The 27,800-nt window shown below is 34.2% G+C and overlaps 3 protein-coding genes across 16 annotated transcripts; all 3 read left to right on the forward strand.

Moving 5' to 3' along the window:
• Nucleotides 1-668: 668 nt before the first annotated feature.
• LOC115952740 lies at nucleotides 669-4,176 on the forward strand. The gene is made up of 3 exons (XM_031069973.1): nucleotides 669-1,094; nucleotides 1,270-1,512; nucleotides 3,505-4,176. Exons 1-3 carry the CDS (start codon nucleotides 669-671, stop codon nucleotides 4,174-4,176), a joined length of 1,341 nt encoding a protein of 446 aa, XP_030925833.1.
• A 129-nt stretch (nucleotides 4,177-4,305) lies between these two features.
• LOC115952748 lies at nucleotides 4,306-4,758 on the forward strand. Its single transcript, XM_031069985.1, has one exon. It carries the CDS (start codon nucleotides 4,306-4,308, stop codon nucleotides 4,756-4,758), a length of 453 nt encoding a protein of 150 aa, XP_030925845.1.
• A 4,039-nt stretch (nucleotides 4,759-8,797) lies between these two features.
• On the forward strand, nucleotides 8,798-18,110 carry LOC115987465 (disease resistance-like protein DSC1). 14 transcript variants are annotated; one of them, XM_031111062.1, is made up of 10 exons: nucleotides 8,798-9,250; nucleotides 9,968-11,090; nucleotides 11,257-11,526; nucleotides 11,657-12,451; nucleotides 12,548-13,500; nucleotides 13,838-13,967; nucleotides 15,100-15,313; nucleotides 15,730-15,879; nucleotides 16,380-16,693; nucleotides 17,416-18,110. In XM_031111062.1, the coding sequence occupies exons 2-5, from the start codon at nucleotides 11,088-11,090 to the stop codon at nucleotides 13,472-13,474; spliced, it is 1,995 nt and encodes a 664-aa protein (XP_030966922.1). In that variant the 5' UTR covers nucleotides 8,798-9,250; nucleotides 9,968-11,087; the 3' UTR covers nucleotides 13,475-13,500; nucleotides 13,838-13,967; nucleotides 15,100-15,313; nucleotides 15,730-15,879; nucleotides 16,380-16,693; nucleotides 17,416-18,110. The 14 variants fall into 14 exon arrangements, with proteins under 14 accessions (XP_030966922.1, XP_030966897.1, XP_030966938.1 ...); XM_031111037.1 differs by having other exon boundaries at nucleotides 16,386-16,693; XM_031111078.1 differs by having other exon boundaries at nucleotides 16,450-16,693.
• Nucleotides 18,111-27,800: the final 9,690 nt, after the last annotated feature.

Genomic DNA, 27,800 nt, shown 5'->3' on the forward strand with positions numbered 1-27,800 from the left:
TTGTATTGCTCTTTGTAATTAGTAATAGAAGTTAAAGAGGAGTATTAGTGAATTTATTATCAGTCCTTACTATTCCCTCTAAGTAAAACTACTTTACCTACTTGCAGAGAGATTGAAGATTTTGCACTAAAAGGAGACTTGTTCTAGTTGTGAAGGTTTCATCGATTCGCCAATTTTCTGAAGGTTTCATCGATTCACCATTTCTTTGAAGGTTTCATCGATTCACCATTTCTTTGAAGGTTTCATTGATTCATTCTACATCTACTGCGTACAGGTAAGTTCTCCGTCTTCTCTATGATTCTCTCGGTATTTCGATTTCTACTTCTATTCTCTCTATAGTTCATATGTGTTGTGTTCTGTGTTATGTATTTTTTTCATTAATTCCAGCATTTAGGCTAAAACCATATGCACCAAATATCTAATTCCAGCATTTAGAATTTAGAATGTTAAAGAGTGAGGTGTGGATTCACAAGTGTCTCTGTGTATGTGTTAAAGGTGAACCTATCAGTCACAATTTCATGAAACCATATATATATATATATATATATTAATAAATCATTTGCAATAATTCTTGTTTTTGTGCATTCAGATATGCATTTGAGTTTTTAATTTTGGGGGTCTCTCTTTGGACTACCTAAATTATTTTTATCTACATATCTATTTAGAGCATGGACTCAAGACCTTTTTCATCGTTCACTGATGTCTTACAGGGGAATATTAATCTTGAGGATGAACTTTTCAGTGTGTCTGAAAGTAGTCCCTTGTTAGTCGAAGATTCTTCACTGAATGATGAAGTTGCCACTTCTAAGAAAAAATCAACACGTGGTATCAACTTCAGTGCTGAGGAAGACAAGCTGCTTGTAGTAGCATGGCTCAATACCAATGTCAATCCTGTGTATGGTAATAAGCAACATAAAACAACATTTTATGGCAAAGTTGCAAAATACTTCAAGGACCATAAGACTGATTTTACACGTAGTGTTTCATCCCTAACAAGCCGATGGGGAACAATTAATAGGGAAACAGTTAAATTTTATGGGTCCTTAGCTAAAATTGAAGCAAAGAATGAAAGTGGAACCACGACTGATGACAAGGTATAAATTTTGCAATGGTTTTTAATTTTTTTAGATTTACAACACAAATGAATTGTTTGAAGAAACTAATTATGTTATATTTATTTAATTTTTTTAGATTGAAAAAGCAAGGGAATTGTTTAAAGAAATTCACAGTTACTTTTTTCAATATGAACATTGTTGGCTAATGTTGAAGGATTTTCCAAAGTGGGCAACTACTCTACCTAAAGAAGATTCAAGAAAAGAAATGCCTCAAACTCCAGATTCAATAGATCAAGGAGGGGGGGTTGATGGCACTATGGTTTTTGAGAGGCCAATAAGTAGAAAAGCTAAAAAGGCTAATCGAAAGAGAAAAGATGATGGGAAAGATGTTGCAACGGAATATTTGAAAAAGAAAAAGAAAATTCTTGAAGAAGGATGTGCAGCCAAAAAAGAAAAAGTACGTATCAAAGCGGAAAAGGTTCACTTGCAAGAGTTGAAAGAGAATGAAAGAATTATGATGCTAGACACAAGTGGCATGAACGAAGACCAAAGAACTTTTTATGATGGACTCAAAAAGGAAATCCTTGCAAAACAAAGATCAAGTTGTTCGTTGGGATGAGATGATGTTGGTGATGTCTTGTTTCAACCTTATTTTGGTAGTAATTTATTTTAGGCATTGATATGTATATTGTGGCATTTTTTGAGTGTTGCTGATTTTAGGCCTTGATATGTATTTTGTGACATTTTTTGGGTGTAGCTGATTTTAGGCCTTGATATGTATTTTGTGATCTTAGCAAAAGGCCTTGACTCTTTTATTATGTGATCTAAGTAATCCTAACATTTTAGCTTATATAAAATGTCATGTATTTTCTATGTTTGATTTTATATTACTATAGAATTTATATTACTGTCATGCTTAATGCTGGTGTTGTGCTATTGACACTGCTGATTGGGTTGAGAGGCCATTGTGTAAGTGCCTTGATTTTGCTTTGGTGTTGTATGTTGCATGCCGTGTTAGTGACTGCTGCAGTGTAGTTTGGCATTGGATAAGGTTGTGTAGTAGGTATTAGATATATGTGTGTGCTAGATGATAACAAATGGGGGATATTGCCATGTATATACAGTTTGAAACCTCAAATCTTTATGTGGCTGTTTACTGCTATTTATGTGGCTGCCTGAAGTCTGTTTATGTGGCTATTTACTGCTATTTATGTGTTTCTTTGGCTTCCTGAAGTCTGTTTTCAGTTATATGCTTCTGAAGTCTGGTAGCTATTTATGTGGCTGTGAGACAAGTTTCTTTCTTATATGCTGCACTTTGTTTTATTTTCTTGTTCTTTTCTTTATTTTCTTGATTGTTTTGATGGAAATTTGTTTTTTATGTTCTGGGTATATGTGCTAGTGTAAATTAAGTTATGAATTGTTGTTCTTTTTTGTGTATTTTGGAGAACTTTTGGCTCAGTTATTGATGGGTGTAAGCAATTTATGTACAGTTTAGTTCGTTTTCGTTGTTTATGAATGATCTTGTGTGGTTTATGAACTAAAAGGAGACTTGTTCTAGTTGTGTGTGGTATATTTATAGCTACTACTTATTAAAATTTCATTGCTCTGGATGGGTTTTGGTATGGAAGGTCATTACAATGTAAATTGGGCGTGGTTAAATTTATCAGGCTCTAAGGACTAAGATAGATATACATGCACCTGCTTCAAACCTTTGATCTCTTTAATTGGTTACAATATAGACTAGGCTTTATAGATTCATTTGTGTGCACTGCCTCTATATGCGGCAATCTAAGCTCTTAAGGTTGAAAGAAGTGCAAAGGAAATAATAGAAGACAACAAAATATGTCTTATTGATAGTCTACTCTAGATGGTAATGAGATAGGCATCAGGGTACACTTTGTTTCAGCTCCCTCTGCTTGAGGGTTACACTTTATTGCCTACAAATCAAGTTAAATGATTCTTTTTTTTTTTTAAGACTTAATGGGATTTGGAAACTATCATTCTAGTCTGCAAATTAGGTTGTTGTTCTAGATATTTGTCAAACTTTTTTTCCCTTTCTTTCCATAAATTTTTGTTTGTCTTCCACAAAAAAGATAAAAGAAAAAAAAAGAAGAGTAGCACTTACCTTTATATACACTGTGTTATTACTGAAGAGTCATCCCACTGCTTAATGACATAATCAGAAAAGTTTTTACTGCTTTCCCTTTTCCCTAGAACTCTCAGACTGATCTGCAACATTCTTCATTTTTTCTTTCCTCTTTGTATATATTTTTTCTTTTGGTTTGTACAACATTCCAACTTATGTGGCACACTTCTGAGTATATAATGACAATTAAACCTGCAATAACATCTTAATTACAACCAAACCTTCTTTTAAAGTTATTGATTTCATTTCATATTATGTTTCTTGCATCTATATCAATAATTGTTTTCTAATGTTTTCTTCTAGTTTATCTCCATGGGTCGTTCTTTTTTTCGTGAATTGCTTGATGATGACTCAGATGAAGATGAGATAATTATAAAACTTCTCATGGGTTCGACATCACAACGTAAGCATCGTCAGTATATCGACCGTAATCATTTGGCAGGCCATAGAAGGCTTTATGATGACTACTTTGCCGAAGAACCTGTATATCCTCCCAAATTACTTCAAAGGAGATTTCGAATGAGACGTTCTCTTTTTCTCCGAATCCTATTTAAGGTAGAAGCTCATGAACTTTACTTTATCCAAAAAAGAAATGCTGCCAAAAAGCTTGGTCTATCTCCCCTTCAAAAGATGACTGTTGCACTTAGGATGCTTGCTTATGGAGTAGCAGCTGATTTTATGGATGAATATGTGAGAATAACAGAAACCACTGCAATAACCAGTATGAAAAAATTTGTTGCAACAGTGGTTGCTATTTTTTCAGAGGAATACTTGAGGTCACTAAACAATGAAGACATCGCTAGATTGTTAGCCCATGGCCAAAACTGTGGATTTCTAAGCATGTTGGGAAGTATTGATTCCATGCATTGGAAATGGAAAAATTGTCCAACTGCATGGAAAGGGATGTATTGTGGTCATATTCGTGAGCCAACTATTATTTTGGAAGCAGTGGCTTCATATGATCTTTGGATATGACACTCATTTTTTGGGTTACCTGAGTCAAATAATGATATTAACGTGTTGGAGCGGTCTCATGTATTTTCTGAGCTTGCACAAGGACATGCTCCTGCAGTTAATTACCCAATCAATGGTCACGATTACACAATGGGATACTATCTTACCAATGGCATATATCCAAAATGGTCAACATTTGTGAAGACAATCCCATCTCTATTAGGACTAAAAAGAAAATTATTTGCAAAAGCTCAGGAGGCATATAGGAAGGATGTAGAGCATGCATTTGGAGTGCTTCATGCACGATTTGCAATTGTACGTGGACTTGCACGATTTTTCTATCATGAAACACTACAAGACATTATGAAAGCATGCATAATTCTTCATAACATAATTATTGAAGATGAGCGAGATGAAGCTGAAGCAGTGGACTTAGATTATGAACAAATTGATGAGATTTCATGTACACCAATGTCACATGAGCCGACAAATGAATTTACGGAGTTCATTCAAGTTCATCAATGCATTAGGGATCGAGAAGTTCATTCTCAATTCCAAATGAATCTTGTTGAACATTTATGGCAATTACATGGAGAGTCATGAAAACTTTTGTTTTTGTTTATTTGTCTCCTCTTCTTTATGGAGTTGCCATTAAAACTTTTGATTTGGTTTATTTCTTTCATTTTGTTTATGAAGCTACCATTAAAACTCATTGGCTATGTTGTTTTGTTGTGTTAAGTTTAGTATTAGCCAATTGTTTTGTTGTGTTAAATTTAAGTACCATTTGTCATCAACGAAGTGGCAAGCTCAACTATGTTTAATTCAATGGGTTCTATGTGAGTTAATGTTATTGGATATGAGTTATTTGTGTAAGTTTTCTATGGACTACATTGGTAGTTTAGTTCAATTGAAACAACTTCAACTTGATAGGTTGGCTTTTAGATTGCATATGTTTTTGGCTTTTGATATGAGCCTTGACAAGTTCAACCTTTTTTTTTTTCGAAGGTGACAGTTTCTAACTTTTTTTATTTTTATTTTTATTTTTAAAAAAAATGCTTAAGAAAATATGGATATATACATATATGATAGTTGAATTATGAGGATTGTTTGAAAATGCTACCGTTAGAATAAGAATATTTGAAAATATGACTATTTAGGAATAAATATTACCGTTAGGAACAAATAATAAAGAAAGAATAAAATAAGAATTAAAAAGAATTAAATAATAATATTTAAATGAAGTGATAAAAATATAGAACATCTAATAAATGCGATATTGTAAAATGATGTGGTAAAATAATAAAGTAGATTTTTGGTGTGTCAAAATGGTATTATTTTTTTTTGCAACATCTACTACAGATGCTCTTACGGCTTCAGATAGAGATGGCATTAATTGTATTTGAATTCTACTAACCCTGTCCTTGTTTTTCATTTTCACTCCCAAATAATTTCAGGGAAAGAAAATGAAACAGCCTCCTATATTTTCGAGTGTTCCTCTCAAAAAAAAAAAAAAAAAAAAAAAAAAAAGATAGCTAGTGTTCCACAAAAGTAAAAAACGTGTGGGGCTTTCTTTGGACTAAAGTAGGATTGCGTGGAAGAAGATATTCTTATTCCTTATTATCACTTGTCTACTTTAGTTTTCTCTAAGATGGATGTCATATTATTTATATATTTTATTATATAAATTTTATAAATTAATGTATCATCAATAATGAAAAGTAATTCACTCTTATGTCTATTATTATGTCAAAATGACACTAATTATATGCAATGGCTCATCATTTTGTGATTTTTTGTTATAAAATTTGTAATAATATTAATATTTTGACACAATCACATTCACTAACACCTCAATTTATAAATTATTTGTTCTAAAAATTTTAGTGATTTTAGCTAAAGTTACAAATTTTTCTAAAAATTATGAATAAACTAATGTGGTAAGAACATAATAAATGACACTTATAAATAACATAATAAATGAAGATTGAATTACTTTTTATTTTTATTGGTAGCAATATTAGTTTGTTAGGCTTAAATAATAAAATTTGTAATATCTTTATAAAAAAAAATTGCAATATCTCTAACAATAATATGATCTTCGTATAGGTGGGTTTATGGTTCACTCCTCCTAACATTACTCTCTTCTTTGTATGGGTTGGGTTTATTGTCTACCTTTAAAAATAACATTATTTTGTTTTTCCCCAGGGTAAATGTATGCTCACCTCTCCTATTGTCGAAGTACTGACATGGGAAGTGTTAAGCGTTCAATAGATTTCTTACAACTCACCTTCGATTCCCTAAAATTACTCATAAGATGCTATTTACTATCTATTTTCTGTTCTCAGAACTTGAATTGACTATCAAGTTTTGAAGTGGAAGTGTCAACATTAACAGTTTTCCTTTATATTTTCTTAGAAGAATCGTTATCATGCTTAGGAAAATAACAATAAGCAACATGTCAGTGATTGGCCCTTTTGCAAAGAAAAAGCCGTGCGGTGCGGAGCAAAGTGTTCCCCTTTTGCATATCATTGACGCTAAAGTTAAGGTAGTTGTTAGTAAGCCAGCCAATAGCTAGAACAAATCACCAATATACAATGATTCGAAATGAAGACCATGTGAAAAGGTGGTCTTCCACTATAAAATTTTTAAAAGTTTTGACGGAATGGTTCTATGAAACTTCCATGATATTGCAATGTAAAAAGCATTAGTTGGCACTTGAAAGTTTATTAAGAAGATGGTCACACCGAAAAGCGAGGCTACATTATAGTCTCCTTTTGCTTGCATTCAGTCACCTTATCTGTCGTTCAAGTTTTTCAAATCCCCCATCTACCTCTTTCTTCAATCACTCTTTAACTCCAATTCCCTCTTCCATTCGTCAATCCTTCATAACCTTACCAGATTTCACCCCAATCGGTTAAACCCATATCCAATAATTCCACAAATCTTTTTCTTTCATTCACCCACTCCCTAATAATCCAACGGTGGAGACAGCTCTCTCTTCATCAGGTGGGGGCTGGGACCGTGGAACATTGAGGGATTCCCTCTTATCCTCAAACCTTGGCATCAGAAACTCCAGGTAAGAGATATTGATTTCTCTTTCATCCAATCCAATTGTGGGTCCAAAATTCATATTCTACCTAGTGTGTTAGGGTATCAGATTTCTGTTTTAAGTGTGGGAGGTAAGGACATGTAAAGCGTTCAATAGATGTTACAGGCTTACAGCTCACCTTCGTTTGCCTAAAATTACTGGTAAGAAGCAAATTACTATTTACTGTTCTCATAACATAAATTCACTATAATGTCGGTTTTTTTTTTTTTTTTTTTTTAAATAAAGGCCCAGTTTACGCGTGAAGAGTTCCTCCAGGAAAAAAAAGCTTAATCCGGATGGCGCTTGTGACCACCAAAGGAGCCTCATCTTCCTTGTTAACAATGTAAAGTGAGAGAGGAAGACTGAATAGTCTGTATATTAATGTGTATGAAATAATGTACAATAGAGAGCCTTATATAGGCTAGATATGTGTGCAGTATAAGTAAATGGAGTAAACTACAAGTACAGTATACTGGGCTAAGTCCAATGGGCTAAACTAGTCTAAGCTATACGCTATACACTAACATCCCCCCTCAAACTCGAGGTGGCAAGGAGGAAGCCAACTGGAGTTTGGATATAAGATCTCGAAGACAACCAGGCGGGTGAGTCTTGGTAAAGATATCAGCAGGCTGGTCAGCAGAGGAGATGGAGAATAACTGGAGATTTCCTTTCTTAAGATGCTGGCGAGTGATGTGGCAGTCGATCTCAATATGCTTAGTGCGTTCATGGAAGACATCATTATGAGCAATGTAGATAGCACTACGATTGTCATAATAAAGAGGAGTGGCAGTGGGCTGTGGAGCATCCATGTCAGCCAAGAGCCAACGAAGCCAAACAAGCTCACAAGTGGTGTCGGCAAGGGCACGATACTCAGCCTTAGTACTAGAACGGGAAACCACATCCTGCTTCTTGCTGCGCCACGAGACCAGAGAAGTACCTAACAGGAAACAGAAACCTGTGATAGAGCATCGATCAGTCGGATCAATTGCCCAGTCAGCATCTGAATAAGCATGAAACTCGAGAGAAGATCGAGAGGAGTAATGCAGACCATGATAAAGTGTGCCTTTGACATATCGAAGAATCCGAAGAACAGCAGCATAGTGGACAGAACGAGATGCATCCATGAACTTACTAACCATACCCACGACATGTGAAATATCTGGACGAGTAACAGTGAGATAGATCAAGCTGCCAACCAACTGACGATAGCGAGTAGCATCGGATATAGGTTCACCGTCCAAGGGTGTGAGCTTTGTATTGTATTCCAAAGGAGTGGAAACAGTCTTGTTATCAGTGACACCGGCTTTGGAGAGAAGATTAGAAGCATATTTAGCCTGGCTCTGATACCATGTTAACAATGTAAAGTGAGAGAGGAAGACTGAATAGTCTGTATATTAATGTGTATGAAATAATGTACAATAGAGAGCCTTATATAGGCTAGATATGTGTGCAGTACAAGTAAATGGAGTAAACTACAAGTACAGTATACTGGGCTAAGCCCAATGGGCTAAATTAGTCTAAGCTATACGCTATACACTAACATTCCTCTTCCTCTTTCACGCACCAACCCAAGAACTTTGGTGTCTTTTTGAGTTTCAGTGAAGATAACCGTTTTGGTTTTGTAAGCCATCTGTATGACGCTTTGGATCTCCATGGTATTCACACCTTCATCGATAATGATCTTGAAAAGGGAGAAGAAATTTCTACAGGGCTTCTCAAAATCATTGAGAACTCAACGTTGTCAATTATTGTATTTTCTGAAAACTATGCATCCTCCGCTCGGTGTTTGGATGAACTTGCTAAGATTATTGAGTGTAGGGAAAATAATCAGTTGGTGTTACCAATTTTTTACAAGGTGGATCCATCAGAAGTTCGTAGGCAACAAGTAAAGTTTGGGAAAGCACTAACTAGACATGAAGAAAATTTTAATGATAAAGAGAAAGTACAAAGGTGGAGGAAAGCTCTATTTAAGGCAGCCGGAATTTCTGGATGGCACTGCAATAACAGGTATTTATTTAGTGACTATTCTTGCTAGTTGGTTTTTAAGGATTTATTTGGTTGGGGGAGAAAAGTGGTTGTTACTTTTCCACTCTTCAACCAAAAGAGTAAACTAAATTTTTTTTTATTCTTCCCACTTTTTCATTCCTTTCTTATTTTTTCTTTTTCTTCTTTTTTCCATCCTCCCAACTAAATAGACCCTTAAAATTTTAATGATTTTGGGATGACCACTAAACTTTAATGTTAAATAACAACTACAGTTAATTGTTTTCTACTTTTTTTTCTTTGAATTTTAATGAATTATGAAAGAATTCTATTCTTGTCATAACTAAGCTAGTTAGCTACAGCTTAGCGATGGAAATAAAAGAACATAAAATTAGATTATCTTACCAATTATTAATTAGAAATTTGTCCCGCACATTAATTAGAATACTTTAAAAGAAAAACTTAATGCATTTCTCTAAAGAAGTGGGATCCCAATAAGATTATATCCTCATCTAATCGAGCTTTCCATGCAATTTTTCGTGCTAAAAGCTAATTTGCTACCCCTGAATAAGTGACAATAAAATAATATTTCTTCAATCCATGAGTTGCATACTACTTACTTTACTTCGCAATACTTCAGTTGTGATGTACAAATTAAACACATTGCATTTAATTTACATTCTTATTTCATTTTTAAATTATCACGAATTAAATGTCGTAAATTGCTTTGTGAATTGGCAGCAGCAATGAACGTGAACTTATCCAAGAAATTGTTGAAAAAGTCTCAAAGTCTGAACTAAATCAGATGGAATTACATGTTGCTAAATATCCAATTGGAATAAAGTCTTGTGCAGAGGCTTTAATAACACGTTTAGATATTAAATCAAATAAGGATATTCACATGGTAGCGATCTATGACCTTGGTGGAGTAGGCAAAACTACAATCGCAAAAGATATTTATAACAAAATTTCACATCATTTCAAAGCAAAAGTTTTTCTAGAGAATGTTAGAGAGAGGTCAATGACAGATAAAGGCATAATATGTCTACAAAAGATACTTCTTTCTGAGATCTTAGGGGATAGGAATTTGAAAGTGCATAATGTATATATTGGAATCACAATGATAAATAAATGGCTTTGCCAAAAGAGGGTTCTTATCATACTTGACGATGTGGATAATTTGGACCAAATAGAAAAATTGCTTGGAAAATGTGATCAATTTGCTGCTGGAAGTAGAATCATTACGACAACAAGAAATAAACGCTTGCTTGTAACTCTTGGAAATGGTATTTCAACCTATGAATATGAGGTTAAGGAATTAAATGAATAAGAAGCTATTGAACTCTTTAGTAAGCATGCTTTCCGTAGTAACAAACCCAATGGAGATTATTTGGAACTTATGCCCAAAGTTATACATTATGCCAAAGGCCTTCCACTAGCTCTAGAAGTAATGGGTGCTGATTTGTATGGAAGACCAAAACTTCAATGGGAAAGTGCTCTAAAAAAGTATGAAAAAAGTCCGAAACGAAATATTCAAGAGATATTGAAAATAACTTATGAAGGATTAGATGAAAATGAACAAAATATTTTCCTTGATATTGCATGTTTCTTCAAGGGATATTGCATGAATTATGATAAGGTTGTGGATATACTAGAAGGTTGCGATTTAGAACCAATTGATGGTATTTCAAGACTTATTGAAAAATGTCTTGTGACTGTTGATCATTTTAATAAATTGTCGATGCATGATTTGCTACAAAGAATGGGTAGAGAAATTGTTCGATAAGAATCACCAAAAAGTCCAGGAGAACAAAGTAGACTATGGCGTTGTGAGGATGTCCTTAAAGTACTAACTGAAGATATGGTATGAGTTGTTTTGATTCATCTTCTCTATTTTTTTTTATATAATCACATTATTATTATTATTATTATTATTATTTTTATTAGGAGTAGTAGCAGTAGTAAGGTTTTACCCATTATTTAGTAAGTATTATATTTTTGGTGATTTACTTTTTACGTTTTTCAATTAGGGGTCAGATATAATTCAAAGCATAAGGTTGGATCCGTCTGAGCCAATAGAGTTGCAATTGAATGCACAAATATTTTGTAAGATGAAAAATCTTAGATTGCTTACAATTCACAATGTACGTTGCCAAGGACGCCTTGAATATCTTCCCAATGGGTTAAATCTGCTTGATTGGCCTGAATATCCATTCCCTTTGCTTCCATCCCATTTTTCTCCTAAAAATCTGGTTGTACTCAACATGGCCGGTAACCAATTAGAGAAAACATTCAAGCAGGTATGGTCTTTTTTTTTTTTTGGATAAATAATTTTTTAAAGTTTAAAAAGTGTGTGTGTGTATATATATATATATATGTTTTGAGAATCAAAAATGTATAATTTAATTTTTGAATTTTTTTCATCAACAGGTTTTTGCATTCAAAACCTTGAGTTATGTGGACTTCAGTCGGTGTGAATCCATTTTGAAAATACCCGACTTATCAATGAGCCCAAACATAAAGGAATTGAAACTTCAGTACTGTAAAAATTTAGTTAAGATTGATGACTCTGTGGGGCGTCTTGATAAGCTTGAAGTGTGGGACCTTAAGGGTTGCAAAAAACTTGAAACTCTTCCGAGTTTTCTCTCGATGAAGTCTCTTAGATCTTTTAATCTTCATTTCTGCGAAAGCCTTAAGATGTTCCCCCCCAATATTTCGCAAGAAATGAAAAGTTTAAAGGGGTTATATTTGTACGGGACTGGAATTAGTGAGTTGCCTCAGTCATTTGGGAATCTCACTGGGATTACTCATTTAGGTCTCGGAATCTGGGCGGGACAGCTACATCTTCCAGGTAGCATCTATAACTTACAATGTCTTAAGTTTCTCTATCTTCTTGGCGATTTCACATTTCCGAAGGACGAGGAGCCACTGTGCAATTCTTACGGAGGCTTTTCCAAATATGTTTTTCCAAGCTTGTACCATCTATCTTTCTGGGATTTTTCAAATCTCTCAGAAATGGAATTTATTTTGAATTATTGTTGCCCCCCTACATTGGGAGAATTATATATCAAGAATAGCGATATTGTTAGCCTCCCAAAACGCATTGACAGATTTCAGAGTTTAGAAGTTCTCGAAATCGAAGATTGCTATGAACTTGAGGAAATTCCAAGGCTTCCACGAAGTGTAAGATATGTATCTGCACCAGCAAGGGAAATATTGGTTCAGGTCTCTCTTATAGTTATTAAGAAACAGTTTCTTTTACCTTCACAAATACTTGTTGACTAATTTTGCTAAAATGTAATTTGTTGAATTCTCATGCAGATTCCAGAAATATTAAGGCTTCCACCAAATCTACCACCTTGTTTAGATGTGAGAAGCCACATGTTAATAGGTCCACACCCCCACTCATCTTCTACAATATCCCCTGTGAGTGTCCCCAAGGAGTTTGTCTTCCTTAGTGACTATAACTTTCTGGTAGATTTACCTTGGGATGAGATCATTGAGATTCCAAATTGGTTAAACCACCAACGCAATGGAAATTCAATATCATTCTTCATTGGTCCAGAAATTCCAACAATTACTCTGTGTGTTGAGATTAAAATGATAGAGGATTTTCTTTGCGATGTTAATTATCATGCTGTCATTTCCATCAATGGTAGTGAACGACTGTTTGAAAGCTCATGTTTTAGTTATAAATATGATGCCCATATGGTGTTTTGTTGTAGACTTCAGAGCTCATTGCAGATACTATTTGAGGACTTGAATCTAGGTGATCGGAATCTTGTTCAGATTTTCTGTGAAGCCTCTAATGATTCTGGAAAAATTGTTCCTGAGATTAAAAGGGTAGGGGTCCATGTAGAATGCATTTGTTCTCCTCAAAAATCACAAAAAGTTAGCAAAAAGAGAAACTGGCCCCTACAATCAAGGATCTGCACATGTTTGTGTTTAGCACAAACCCATTGCCAGTGTCCAAAGCAGCTTTGCTCCACATATTCAACAGGACCAATTTCAGTGCATTCAGGCTATTCGGACAATTGTATCATCTCAAGTGCTATGGATGGTGGTGGGTCATCCTCGATTTCTTTGTCATCTAATTCAGGGCTTTCTATGGTCGTGACAAATGGGTCTGAATTTGATTTTGGATTTCAATCAACCCTTGGTGATGGGTTTGACATGGGTTCCTCCTCTTTAATAGATGATTCTGACTTCAGTCCATATCCACAGTCAAAGAAAATGAGACCATCTTGATCAAATTTCATAAAAAACATTGCAAGGTATTGTTATTACTTTGAAACTGTTTTCCATTGTATTGCCTTTGTTTGATATCTTTTGTGTTTGTTATGACATTGAAATATTCATTCCATAGCTCATTGATTCTTTTTTTTTTTTATTGCTTAACCTTCATTGAGTTGCAACAATTCTATTTTTGGTATGATTTGGGTTTGTTTCTTTGAATATGGTCAATAGCTTGCAGTCAATGTATATGGAGCAGAGAAGCTCTAACTAACAGGCCATCTACCTTCTTTTTTGCTCTCTTCCAAAAAAGTAGAAAAACAAAAATAAAATTAATTCTGGAATTTGACTTAATTATTTTTTTTAAAAAAATTACAGGGTTGGCAGTGGCACACCATGGAGGACCATTGATGGAACAGGGCAGCAGCATTGGCAAAATGTCTAGAAAATGTTACTAGTTGTCACACCCTGGAGGATCATTGTGATTAAAAAAACCAAAAAGAAAAAGGTTTCTGCTTAAGTTTACCTTAATTCTGCTTATAAAAAAAAAAAAAAAAAAATGATGTTTGCCTTAAATCATTGTTGGAACCTTTCTTTGGTGGATATTGATGATATCATGCTATTCAAGAGCTGAATATAGGTGTGTTTTTATATCCTGCCATATTTTGCAGAAATGTAGCATTTGTCATTGGCATTGAAACGTTGCTATCAGTGTTATGCTTATATTGACCCTGCTGTGCATAGTGATAAATTTGGTTATGCGAAAGATCTATTTATTTCTTTATTATTTTTATTATAATTATTTTTCTTGAAACTTGAAAGTATGCTTAAAACAAGAAAGAGTCATAAGCAACCCCCCCCCCCCCCTCCCTTTTTTATTTTGAATCAATCCAAACATAGATGGCTCTTTTCCCAGTTGAATTTATTATATTTTGAAGAAAATTGCCTTTTAGCTTCTCCAAAATCTATATGCTAAAGGGCAATCATTCATGGTCTGCTTTGCACAAGAATCAGTAGTATGTTTATAGTTTATTGTAAGCTAAGAAAATTATGACCTAACTAGTACCTAATTGATAAGACATGTTTTGCAAACCTGTCTTTATTATATGAGAGAAATTACCACTTTTTAATCCCCCAGCCCAATAACACAAAAAAAGGTAAAAGAAAAGTGTTGTAGAGAAATGAGTACAAGGTATTTGACTTTGCAAATACTTGATTGATTGGACTGGTCTTGATGGTCTTTTTTCTTTTTTGCTTAGTTTCTGGAAGTGATTGTTTTTTTTTTCTTTTTTTTTAATTTGTTGTTTTTTAACAAAATAAGAACTAAATGCATTATGACTGATATAAATTATATTGGTTATGTTTTAGCTTGTGGTGAGGTGTTTTCAAGAAGTATAATCTATTTTTAATGAATAAAAATTAATTACCAATTACTTGTTACAACGATAGCCTTGTCCTCGCAAGTGTATTGAAGTAAAGAGCACTATGCAATGTTTTGATGAATGAATAGTAATCTCCATGAAGATTTTGTTGGGACCCAATAGATTTATCATTCTCGATAGTGAATGTCTGAGAATGAGCTCGACATCAAGTAGTCATCAACAATGCATCATAACCTCATTGATTTGTTATGAAACCAGGTTCTTCGAGGGAATAAAGTAGGTCATGGACCTGTTGTCAAGGCTTGGAATGAAATGGTCAAAATTGTTCAATGGGACATTGGTCTCATCATGACAAAGCTGCTCTGAGGCATAGATACAAACATTTGAGAAGGCAATATAATGACATTAAGGTTCTTCAATATAGTGGGTTATCTTGGGAAGAAACAGGAGAAATGGTAACTGCTGAGATTAGGTGGGTTCTTATACCTAGGTGAATTGCCATTTATCCATTCTTGTATCATTAGATAATTTGGTGTCCTATTATGTTGCTTATATACAAACAAATCCAGGTGCATCCTGATGCTTGGTCTCATAGAAACTAATATGTTCCAAGTTGTCACAAATTGTTGTTATATATGTTGAAGGGGTTTTGATGAATTTGCAGAATTTCTTCATGCAATGTAGATTTTAACAATGAAGACCCAATTTGATGATTACAATGTTTCTTGTTTCAAGAAAGTTATTGTCTACTTATATTGGCTTATTTTCATTGTGTTGTTCCTTTACCTAGAACATCGTTTGCATTATCTCAATTTTTTTCATTGCTATCCAAAATCTGATGTAGAATTTATAATTATGCTTATTTCTACTTGATTTATGGAAATCCAGCTTCTGATGGAGGGTATAACCATGTGGGTCAAGATATTGGTTGCATATAATGGAGTCAGTGAGATTTTCTTTTCACAAGCCTATAACAGGCCGCAGCATTTGGTGAGATTTTTGGATTCTTCTGAAGGTGCAAAATTTCAAATAACTCTCGTAAGTTTCAAATTAAGTTCTTATGAATAAATATACCATAATAGAACTCTCCTAAATTTCAAATATTTGTTTTTGATACACAAAAATGACAACACTGATGAAAGGAAATATTACTAAAGTCACACTCTGGACATTGAGGAGTATCGGCTGGGATTGATGCTCTCTCTCTCTATACTACCTGTAGTTAGAAAGGATTTGTACATTCAATTTATGACCTCCCAAATAATTTATGAGCATTTGCATAATTATACATGAAGGCCATGTAAAAACTCAAGCATAAGTTCATGTAAAAATTTTGACTAAAGTATTGTTGTCATAAGTTTTAATTTCCCAATAATGCAATTATTGCATTTAGTTTTCTTGGAAGTGTCATATAAAAACAGTGAAATCTCCCCATTTCCAGTAATGTTTGAGATTGATATGAAACAAAATAATTGTTTGAATTTTTCTTTGGTACCCTTGAGAATAAATTTTTGCATGTAACAACAGTTATTTTGAAGTTATAGGTGAAGAGGATGACCAATTCTTCACTAGTAGTGTTTCTCACGGATGATATTAATCTTGAGTTAGGCAATTGCACAGAAGGAATAAAATTGGCCCTTCATGCTATCCTCAAGCTTCAACCTGGATGATTGCATCATGCAGTAGAAGATTTGGCATTCTATGTGGTAAAGATGCACTAGAAGTTCAAAATTTAAGCTTGATGAAAGATTACAAGGAAATAAAGGATCTCCCAATTCAGAATGGCTTTGCTAGTGATGAAATTTGCCAAAAAATGACAGCCAATGTTGATCTTTGGGAAACTTATATCAAGGTGACATGCTTTCTCATTAGTAATGTTGCTAGGATAGAGGATTTTCTTGTTTTGTTTCCTCTGGTTAAAGAGTACCCTGTAGCATGGATGTGTGTGCACACACACTTTTCTTTTCTAACATATATTTTTTCCTTCGATGAAATGATGTTCACACTTTCTTCATGAAGTAAATAAAATGTTATTGGGTAACATAGGTTGTATAACATAAGTCATATTTATCATTTAACATTGAACAGGATAATTTTGAGTAGCTTTCATTTTAAAATGGCTTTTTCCTAAGCATCCGAATGCAATTGCATGCAAAGATAGGATCTCAGATTTGTGATTTGGGATTGATTTATAGTATTAAAAGTCAAATGTTAGGTCAAGATATTTGGAGATGAAGCAATATCCATCTTGGGAGTTTGAAAATCTTATCTGAGAAAAAAAAAAAACAGTCTGCAACTTTATAAGCCCCAGCCAGCTTGTTCTCAAAAAGTTCAGAGAGCCATCAAGGAGTAGTTGAGGAGAGGCCATGTATACTCAAAACATATGTGAATATTAAGGAGTTGGGGAAGCTTGCTAGCTGGTATAACCCCAGAAGGCAAAACATTGTTGACTTTAATTTCTAATGCACTTTCTAAAGAGTGATTTACATAAGCACTCTCTACTTATAAATTGTAAACAAAGATAGAAAGCTCTATCTAATCTGTCCAAATACTATCTAAGTCTCTGTTTTGCAGGTACTCAAGTGCTTTCAAAACAACTCAGACTTTGCAACCTCGAGATCAAGGACCAGAGAGGCTTGTTAGAGTGTGCACATCTCCTGATAGTTGGCAGTTGGTGATCACTGCTAAAGGGTTTTGGCAAGCTTCTTCCAAGTTGGAGAAAGCTGGGTAGGGGGTGATGACAGCTTTTGTTGCCAAATCACATGAAGAACTGCTTACTGGTTGCTTCAGCTGCAATACATCAAGAAAAAAGACTGTTAAAATGTTTGGCAATCAAAAATTTTATTTTGACAGCTAAGTGAAAAGGATTTTCACACCTATTGCAAGTCATATATTGGAGGATATCTACACAACGAAGAGAAGGCTTCCTTGAAGATTAGAAGTGATTGTGGAAGACACTTCTGACTTGCTGAAGCAGGGATGCAAGTGTTTTTTTGCAGTTCATAACGGGTATTAACCGAGGCTAGGGTTCTTCATTGTACCAGCCCTTTCTGTTTTATCAATAGAAAATTTTTTTTTTTTTTAAATTAACTGTATATCCATTCTATTTAATGTACTTTTTAGGTGGGCTTAGGCTTATGCTAATAAACTTTAACCCAAGAAGATAAGAACATCCTACAGTTGTAAATGGTTAAAAGATCAAAGATTAATTGTATGTCATTTCATATCAAATTACTCATCTCAAGGTGGATTTTGACTTAAGTTGAAAAGCTTTATCTATCCTAAATGAGGTATAAGCTTATTATGATGCATCATTATAAATTTGATATAACTTTTGTGGGGGATCCAAAAAGCCGAAAGACCTCTTAAGCAGGGTGAGGTGAGGTAGAACAAAATCATGGTTGAATTCCACATCGCTTAGGCAAGATGAGGTCTTATGCTTTATTAAGGAATGCAGCCCAAAGAGTACCATAAAAAAAAAAACACATGACCCTAACATTATCTACAAGAAAAAAAATTATAAAACTTTTAACTTTTTGCTTTTGTACCTGGCATATTGATATACGATAAATGATAAATCTACAGGGCCGAATCTATGAATGGAAAATTTTCACTCGTGCCCCATTTTAGCAGAATTGGTTTTGCGGATTCTCAAGGAAAGAGATTTTCTTCACCACAATTCTTGTGAGTAGAAGTGGTAGGTATTAGGTAATGTGAAAGGTGGTAGGAAAAGGTTCTTCACTTCTTCACTTGATATCTGAGAGGCTGGCGAAAGATAGTTATTCCACAAAAGTAAAAAACGTGTGGGGCTCTCTTTGGACTTAGAAGGACCGCGTGGAAGAGGTTATCCCTTAGCATTACTTGTCTACTTTACGCTGAGATGTGACGGTATATACATTTTATTATATACTAGTGTTGGCAGCATGTGCATCTGCTACCTCTTAATTAAGAAAATTAAGATAAAATTTATATATAAAGAAGTATGAAACTATATACATGAAAAATGTATATCATACAAAATTAATCTCACTAATTGCTAACCTGTGCGATGCACAAGAAAATTTTGAATGTATTGTTTTACTCATTTCTTCCCAATACAATTATTGAAATAAAGTTGCAGCATTTTTACAGTGATCAAACATCTTCTTTTCTATTTCAGCACTTTTGTTGTATCCAAATAGAGAATAACACTAAAAACTAATTAAACCATCCCAAAGCCTATAATTCTCAAAGTTAAAAGAGAGTCCTAAATTTCGTTTACTTCCTTAACTGCTTAAGTCAATAAGCACATTGGTATGAATAAAGAAATGAATGGCATCCGTGTTTATTTAATTATCAACCATATATTTGTTATAGTAATTAAGGTGATTTATAAATTTCAAACAATTTGTTTTGTAACACCTTTTTTTTTTTTTTTTTTTGAGATACCAGATAGAATGACTTTTATTTAGAAATAAAAAACCATGTACAAAGGTAAAGACCTAGGCACACAGCCCAGGCTAGTTTGTTAGCCATACAAATTATGAAGAAAAAACATACAAGGCTTCCCTCTGAACCAACAAAACAACGAAGACCCTTTTGCACCATAATCATGTTTGCTTGAGTGGCCAAGAGCATCTGATATGTCACCAGCAATGCTAAAGCTACATCCAAAATGACTTTAGGTTGTGTCTAAACTTTCTCAAAGTATGCTTTGTTTCTTGCATTCCAAATTGCCCATGTCGTTGTGGCCCACAGTTCCAGCTCCTTCTTTGACAATTTAGCTCCTTTGTTTTGTAACACCTAATTTACTATAATTAGTAAAAATCTTAACTCAAGAAGATTCAATAGAAAGTAGGAACACATTGATATCAATTTAGTCATTAAAAAAAAAAGTCTCAAATGATGGCAATTATAAAACAACATTCTTCTCAATGAGTTTATAATCAAACATATCTATCGTAGAAGCAAGCATATATGATGTCTTGGACAAAGTGTTATCATACAACCACAATTGAATTGAAGGATAGTCAAATTAGCATGTTGTGTCTCAAGAGTCAAGATATCACATAATCATTTGGTATCTAAGACTTGTATAAATATTGAACTAATAGATGCATTCGTATCAATCTTTGTCAAAAAAATATAAAGTATCTAGAATATGCAGTAGAAAAATGTAGTTATAATACATTTGAATTCACCAACAATTATCATTTGAATAATAGTACTGACTTTATAGTTTTTATTTATTTATATCATGTAATATATGCATAGATGTCTAAAAATATGGTAGGAGAGTAAATCAAAAACTAAAATATGATGATGAAACTCATTTAACAATCCCTACTCTTTTTTACAAATCAAATAGAAGCAAAAAAATAAAAGGAAGCAAATTGCGTGATGCTGATCTTGCCTTCTTTATCCATCTTTGGGTGTTTAGAACTTTTCTCTACACCTACACATCAATCATTATGATTAACCTATCACTAATTGTAATTGGTAAAAAATCTAACAGCCCAAGAGGATGTAACCATATGCCAAAAGATTAACTTCGTTTCCACCTACAGGCAACTTTACCTTGTTTAACACAATTGTAGTGTTTTTTTTAATATCCTAGAAATAATTAAGAACACCGGCTAATCCAATAAATTTTTCATATAATTTTAACCCAGCATGAGATCAAAAGTCTAACAATGCTTGCAAATCAAGAGGCACAAAACCAAAGTCTATTGAATTTAATTTATAGAACCAAAATCAGCAAAATTAAATCTCATTCCAAACCATGACAGAGCAAACAATAACAAAAGTAAATCTCAACACACTATCCATTACATAACCAAAAAACTTAAATTAAACACGCATAATGACCCCTTTCAAAGTGCAATTTACATTTCACAATTACAATTTAAAAATTTTAAGAAATTCTCACCCTAAAGTTAGGTACTATGTAATCAAAGATCATCATTAAAAAATAAAGCTTCATATGTCACACAACTATAAGCTACTACAAACGTATGTGATTGCAACTAATGAATTTTGACAATCATCTCAAGTAGAAGTGAAATCGTAAAAAGATGCCAATACTATATGCAATAAGAGTGCAATTAACTAACAACACAAATATACGTCAAAATTGGATCTCACATCAAACATTCATTTTTAAATTGCTACGCTTGCCATTTTCATAGTATTTATTAAAAAAATACTTAAACCTTGAATTAATACCCAATTCGAACCAGATAGAAAATTCCTTTCAGAATAACCTTTGATTGAATCCCTTCTTAATGCCTGCCTTTCATGAATTCCCTCCCAAAGACTGGAGTTGATCAATGGATATTGCTCCACCCTTAGCCACTGGACCTATTCCTATCTATTTTAGCCATTCAAATATTTTAGTTGATTGAAAACAAAGAAATTGTATTTGTAAAGAACCTGTGATTGGCTGTGAGTATCTTCGGATTGAGATTTCTACGTAGTAGAAGATGAACAGTTTACTGCGAGGCAACACCGTTTCAATCTCTTCTACCAAAAAACAATAATCCTAAACAAAATAAAATCCAGCCCAGATACCCAAAACAAAATTAGTTCTAATCCAAAGACCTCAATTCAAACAAAATCTAACCCATATTCAGTTTTTATTACCAAATTTAAAAAAAAAAAAAAAAAAAAAAAAATTCAACAGTAATTTAGGCAACCTGATGTTGGTGAGTGACTGGCTTGCCGGTGGATGATGGTCTAACACTCTTATGATTCCTCTCTCAATCCCTTTATTCTGTTTCTTTATAGTTACCTACACTCATTTGTCTATTTTGTGACTAAATGATTCGGTTTCTTTTTATTTCTATATGGTGAAACAATGTCTTTCATTGAGTCATAAAGTTTAGCGTTGGGCAAACAAAACAAAAACAAAAAATCCTAGAGCAAATATTCAAAATCCCACAATTTCACTTCATCTCTACAGAGAAATTGAATGATTTAAATCTATTAACGGAAATATTTAATAAAAATAGATCATAAGTATTTGCATTAAGTGAATTAAAATTATATTATAACATAAAAAATACAATTTACAAAATGGAAACATAAGAATAGAGTATTTTAGAAGACTACCTTTTGTGATCTACTCTCCAAATCTTTGCAAAATTGAACCACCAAGTCAGAGTCCTGCAACGAGACAAAAATAAAATATAAAACCGTCCAGATTTGAAAATCTATGAACTGCTTATTCAGATATACGTAAGACATTTGGACTTTATAGATCATTGTGTTAAAGCCAATCCAATAATTCCACAAATCTTTTTCTTTTATTCACCCATTCCCTAATAATCCAACGGTGGAGACAACTCTCTCTTCATCAGGTGGGGGCTGGGACCGTGGAACATTAAGGGATTCCCTCTTATCCCCAAACCTTGGCATCAGAAACAGAAACTGCAGGTAAGAGATATTGACTTCTCTTTCATCCAATCCAATTGTGGGTCCAAAATTCATATTCTACCTAGTGTGTTCGGGTATCAAATTTCTGTTTTTAAGTGTGGAAGGTTAGGACATGTAAAGCGTTCGATAGATGTTACAGCTCACCTTCGATTGCCTAAAATTACTGATAAGAAGCCATTTACTATTTACTGTTCTCATAACATGAATTCACTATAATATCGATTTTTTTTTAATTATTTTATAAAGGCCCAGTTTACGCGTGAGGAGTTCCTCCGGGAAAAAAAAGCTTAATCCGGATGGCACTTGTGACCACCAAAGGATATCTTCCTCTTCCTCTTTCACCCACCAACCCAAGAGTTTTGATGTCTTTTTGAGTTTCAGAGGTGAAGATACCCGCAACAAGTGTATCACGCTTTGTGTCTCTAGGGTATTCACACCTTCATCAATAATGATCTTGAAAGGGGAGGAGAAATTCCTGCAGAGCTTCTCAAAACATTGAGAACTCAATATTGTCAATTATTGTATTTTCTGAAAACTATGCATCTTCCGCTTGGTGTTTGGATGAACTTGGTAAGATTATTGAGTGTAGGAAAAATAATCGGTCGATGGTACCAATTTTTTACAAGGTGGATCCATCTGAAGTTTGTAAGCAATAAGGAAAGTTTGGGGAAGCACTAACTAGATATGAAGAAAATTTTAATGATAAAGAGAAAGTACATAGGTGGAGGAAAGCTCTACAGAAGGCAGGCGGAATTTCTAGTTGGGACTTTATTTAGTGACTATTCTTGCTAGTTGGTTTTTAAAGATGTGTTTGGTGGGGGAGAAAAATGGCTATTACTTTTCCACTTTTCAACCAAACACCATGAGAGTAAACTAAAATTTTTTCTATCCTCTCAATTTTTCGTCCCTTCTTCATTTTTTATCCTCTTATTTTTTCCATCCTCTCAATTAAATGGACCCTTAAGCCTTAAACTTTTAATGATTTTGGGATGACCACTAAACTTTAATGTTAAATAACAACTACAGTTAATTTTTTTCTACTATTTTTTTTTCTTTAAATTTTAATGAATTATGAAAGTATTCTATTCTTGTCATAACTAAGCTAGTTAGCTACAGCTTAGCGATGGAAATAAAAGAACATAAAATTAGATTATCTTACCAATTATTAGTTAGGAATTTGTCCCGCACATTAATTAGAATACTTAAAAGGAAAAACTTAATGCATTTTTCTAAAGAAGTGGGATCCCAATAAGATTATGTCCTCATCTAATCGAGCTTTTCATGCAATTTTGCGTGCTAAAAGCTAATTTGCTACCCCTGAATAAGTGACAATAAAATAATATTTCTTCAATCCATGAGTTGCATACTACTTACTTTACTTCGCAATACTTCAGTTGTGATGTACAAATTAAACACCTTGCATTTAATTTACATTCTTATTTCATTTTTAAATTATCACGAGTTAAATGTCGTAAATTGCTTTGTGAATTGGCAGCAGCAATGAATGTGAACTTATCCAAGAAATTGTTGAAAATCTCAAAGTCTAAACTAAATCAGATGGAATATCCAGTTGGTAAATATCCAGTTGGAATAAAGTCTCGTGCAGAGGCTTTAATAACACGTTTAGATATTGAATCAAATGAGGATATTCAAATGGTAGCAATCTATGGCCATGGTGGAGTAGGCAAAACTACAATCGTAAAAGATATTTATAACAAAATTTCACACCATTTCGAAGCAAAAGTTTTTCTAGAGAATGTTAGAGAGAGGTCAAAGACAAATGAAGGCATAATATGTCTACAAAAGATACTTCTTTCTAAGATCTTAGGGGGTAGGAATTTGAAAGTGTGTAATGTATCTAGTGGAATCACCATGATAAATGAACTTTTTTGCCAAAAGATGGTTCTTATCATACTTGACGACATGGATAATTTGGACCAAAAAGAAAAATTGCTTGGAAAATCTTATCAGTTTGTGCTGGAAGTAGAATCATTATGACAACGAGAAATAAACATTTTAGGACATATGTGATTCACTTGTTAGGAACATATGTCACTATTTTATGTAATTGGCTAATCCTTTGACAAAATGCACTTTACTTGTATTTGGGTAGATCTAGAATGTGTTTAATACTTCAAGAAATTGTGTTTCAAGATCAAATGTTAAAGTCATGCAAGTCTGTCCAAGAAACAAACTAAAGAAGTGTTGTTCATTAAAACTCGACAGCTAGCTATCTATCGAGTCCTGTAGAGCTGTTGAAGCCCGTGGCTCGACAACACCTCAACAGATAGGGTATCTGTCGAGGTTTATGAAAAACAGAATTTCAGTTCTATTTTGACTCTAATCCATGATTATATGTTTGAGCTTTCTTTTCTCACAATCCTAGACATATAAAATGATTATTTTAAGAGCCGTCAAAGGTTCACAAGTTGCACAAGTGTTGAACAAAGTTTGTTCAAGCAAATTGTGACCGAAGACACAGTTTTGCCCGAGTTCATCATTCTTGTGAAGAAGCTGCTGTGTTTGTGCACCGTATGGTTTTTTGGCCAAGCATCTTCTTGATCTTCATCGTTGGGATGAATTGAAGAACTTTGCAGCCAACAACCTTCTCTAGTTGGTGATTGAAGTCGTGTACTGAGATCCACACAATTGATTAGTCAAGTACTGGGAGCTGTGCATCAAAAGGAGAAATTGTCACTACAGAACAAGTCCAATTGGATATTGGGGTAAGGGTTCAACTGTAGGTTGGTATAAGGTACTGAGATTCCTTTACTTGTAACCGCTTGTTGTGATAATAGTGGAATTTCGAAAATGGTAACCTTAAAATCACCCGGTGGGGTTTTTGCCATGTAGATTTTCCCCATTCGTAAACAAACCAACGTGTCAATTGATTTTCCGCTGCATACTTAGTTTAGTTGGTGATTTGTTTGTGCTACCACGTGTTTGCATATTTATTAACTTAATTAATTCACTTGGTTAAATTAATTGGTTAATTTATCATAAGGGGTCAATTTGTTTTTGGCCTATCAAGTGGTATCAGAGCAAGCACACTCTGATTAGGGTTAATCTTTGTTGTGTTTGATCCATTGACCCCTGTTTGTCATGGATAAAGGACAGTCATTAATTATACCTCCTTTATTTGATGACACTAACTATGTATACTGGAAAGTACGCATGAGAACTTTCTTGCAGTCTCTAAATGAAAAGGTGTGGCAAGCTGTAGAGATTGGCTAGACCAAGCCAAAGGAAGCACCGGCCGAGTGGGATGATGCCAGCCGGTCGAGTGGGATGATGCCAAGATCAAGGCGGCAAATTTCAACAGCAGGGCATTGAATGCTTTATTCAGTGCAGTCATTAATGAGGAGTTCAAGAAGATATCCTCTATTGAAACTACTAAGGAGGCATGGACCATCCTCCAAACAACCTATGAAGGAACTAAGACTGTCAAGGACTCGAAGCTTCAAAGGCTCACTACAAGCTTCGAAGAGATTAAGATAGAGGAGGATGAGTCATTCGATGAGTTCTATGCTAAGCTCAAGGACATAGTGAACTCAGCTTTCAATCTTGGGGAAACCATTCCTAAACCCAAGATTGTGAAAAAGGTGCTCAAATCTCTACCTGAGAGATTCCATACAAAGATCACGGCGATTGAGGAATCAAAGGATATTGACAAGATTCCTCTGACAGAGCTGGTTGGCAATCTATAGACCTACGAGCTAGGGTTAACTAGAATTGGCAAATCGGGTAAAGACAAGAGCATGGCACTGAAGGCCAAGAGCAGTGACACGAATGAGTCTTCAGACAATGAAGATTCTAAGATGAAGTCCTACATCACCAGGCAATTCAAGAAGTTCATGAAGAATGCCAATGGGAAGGGCTTCAACAAGGACCGTAGGCAATCCAGTTCTTCTCAGTTCAAGAGCCAAGACAAAGGGAAGAAGGATGCTAAGGATGACGGTTAGTACACTGTTCCCGCAGGACCTAAGTGCTTTGGGTGTCAAGGCTTCGGTCACATGAAACAGGAGTGTCCTACATATCTTAAGAGCATTGGGAAAAGTAAGACACTTGCTGCTACTTTGAGTGACATTGAGCCTGAGGATGATTCCGACAATGAGGATGACGGATCCTAAATGCCTTCATTGCCACTGTCAATCCTATTGAGGGGATTGTTGAAGATTTGGATGAAGAAGAGGAATTGGTGAAGTCCAAGTTTGAGAAGATGGATGATCAAGATGATATCCATACAGCCTATGAAAAATTATACAAACTTTTTGAAAAACATGAGAAACTTTATAGATTGGCCACCAAAAAGCTCAATGATGTGGAACTTGATCGTGAAGAGCTTTCCACAAAGTTTGATGAAGCTAATCAAACTATTAGAGTATTGAGGTTTGAAAATAATTTCTTGGTTGAGAAGACCAAGAAGCTTGAAGCGGAGCTGTTTCAAGTCAAAACTCAATTGGAGAGGACTTCAAGTACAAAACTTGATGAGATGCTAAGCATTCAAAAATCTGCTTCTGATTAAACAGGTTTAGGGTATGGTTTCTCTTCTTCTAATAATGCTTCTTCTAATACTGCTTCTACTAATACTACTGTTTTTGTTCCTCCTAGTAATAATGTTGAAATTGAGAACAATGATGTTAAAACTGATTTAGCTAGTGAGAACATAGACAAGGGTAAATCTATCTTAAGAGCACCCCTTAAGCAAGATAAGAAGGAAGCTAAAAACCCTAAGGCTAAGAAGGCTAACTCTCAAAAGCCTAAACAAAAGAAGCAGCATCTCTGTCATCATTATGGAGTTACCGGTCATACTCGACCAAATTGCTATAAGTGGTTAGCCACTCAACAAAGCAACGGCATAATAGTATCTGAAAGCCAGAATCAGCTTCAATCCTCTCTTGCTCCCCTAGGAGATCTTCTCAAAGAACTCATGTTCCTTTCGAACTTGACGGTTTCAATTCTTCTCCCTCGCTGCCGATTCCAGGGTTTAATCAAAGGAAAGGTTCTTCTAGGGTGTGGAAGAAAAAGGGCTCCAAGTGATTCTATCACTTTCTTCTCTCTGTTTGTATTTTTGTTTTTGCATAACTTGTGTGTTTTTGCTTTCTTTTTTAGTCAGTCTAGTTTTTATGATTTGCTTTATTTAACATGTTTTTGTTTATTTTCAGTTTTGTTTATTTTTTTTTATATAAAAATAAAAAAAATTAAAAAATCAGAAAAATACAAAAATAGTGTATCATGTGTACATTGGTACTTGTGTACCTTGGATGGCTATTGAAACAAAGTTTTCTAAATTTTGTATCTCTTGTAACTTAGATGGGCATCTCTATGCACAACTAAGCAAGTGAGGTTTGTGGCTCATGTTTGTGATAATTAAGATTAAGTAATCTCTTGTACTTAACACAAGTATCACTCTTTTTGACAGGAAAGACTAGAAAATCTTAAGAGAAAGGCATAAATAACCATCTCACTACTGTTGCCCGCCAATCATGAAATGACATCTATATGCTTCAACATAGCAAAAGTGCAATGTCAATGAGATTTGTGTG

This window comes from Quercus lobata, chromosome 1, assembly GCF_001633185.2.
Source record: "Quercus lobata isolate SW786 chromosome 1, ValleyOak3.0 Primary Assembly, whole genome shotgun sequence".
NCBI lineage: Eukaryota > Viridiplantae > Streptophyta > Magnoliopsida > Fagales > Fagaceae > Quercus > Quercus lobata.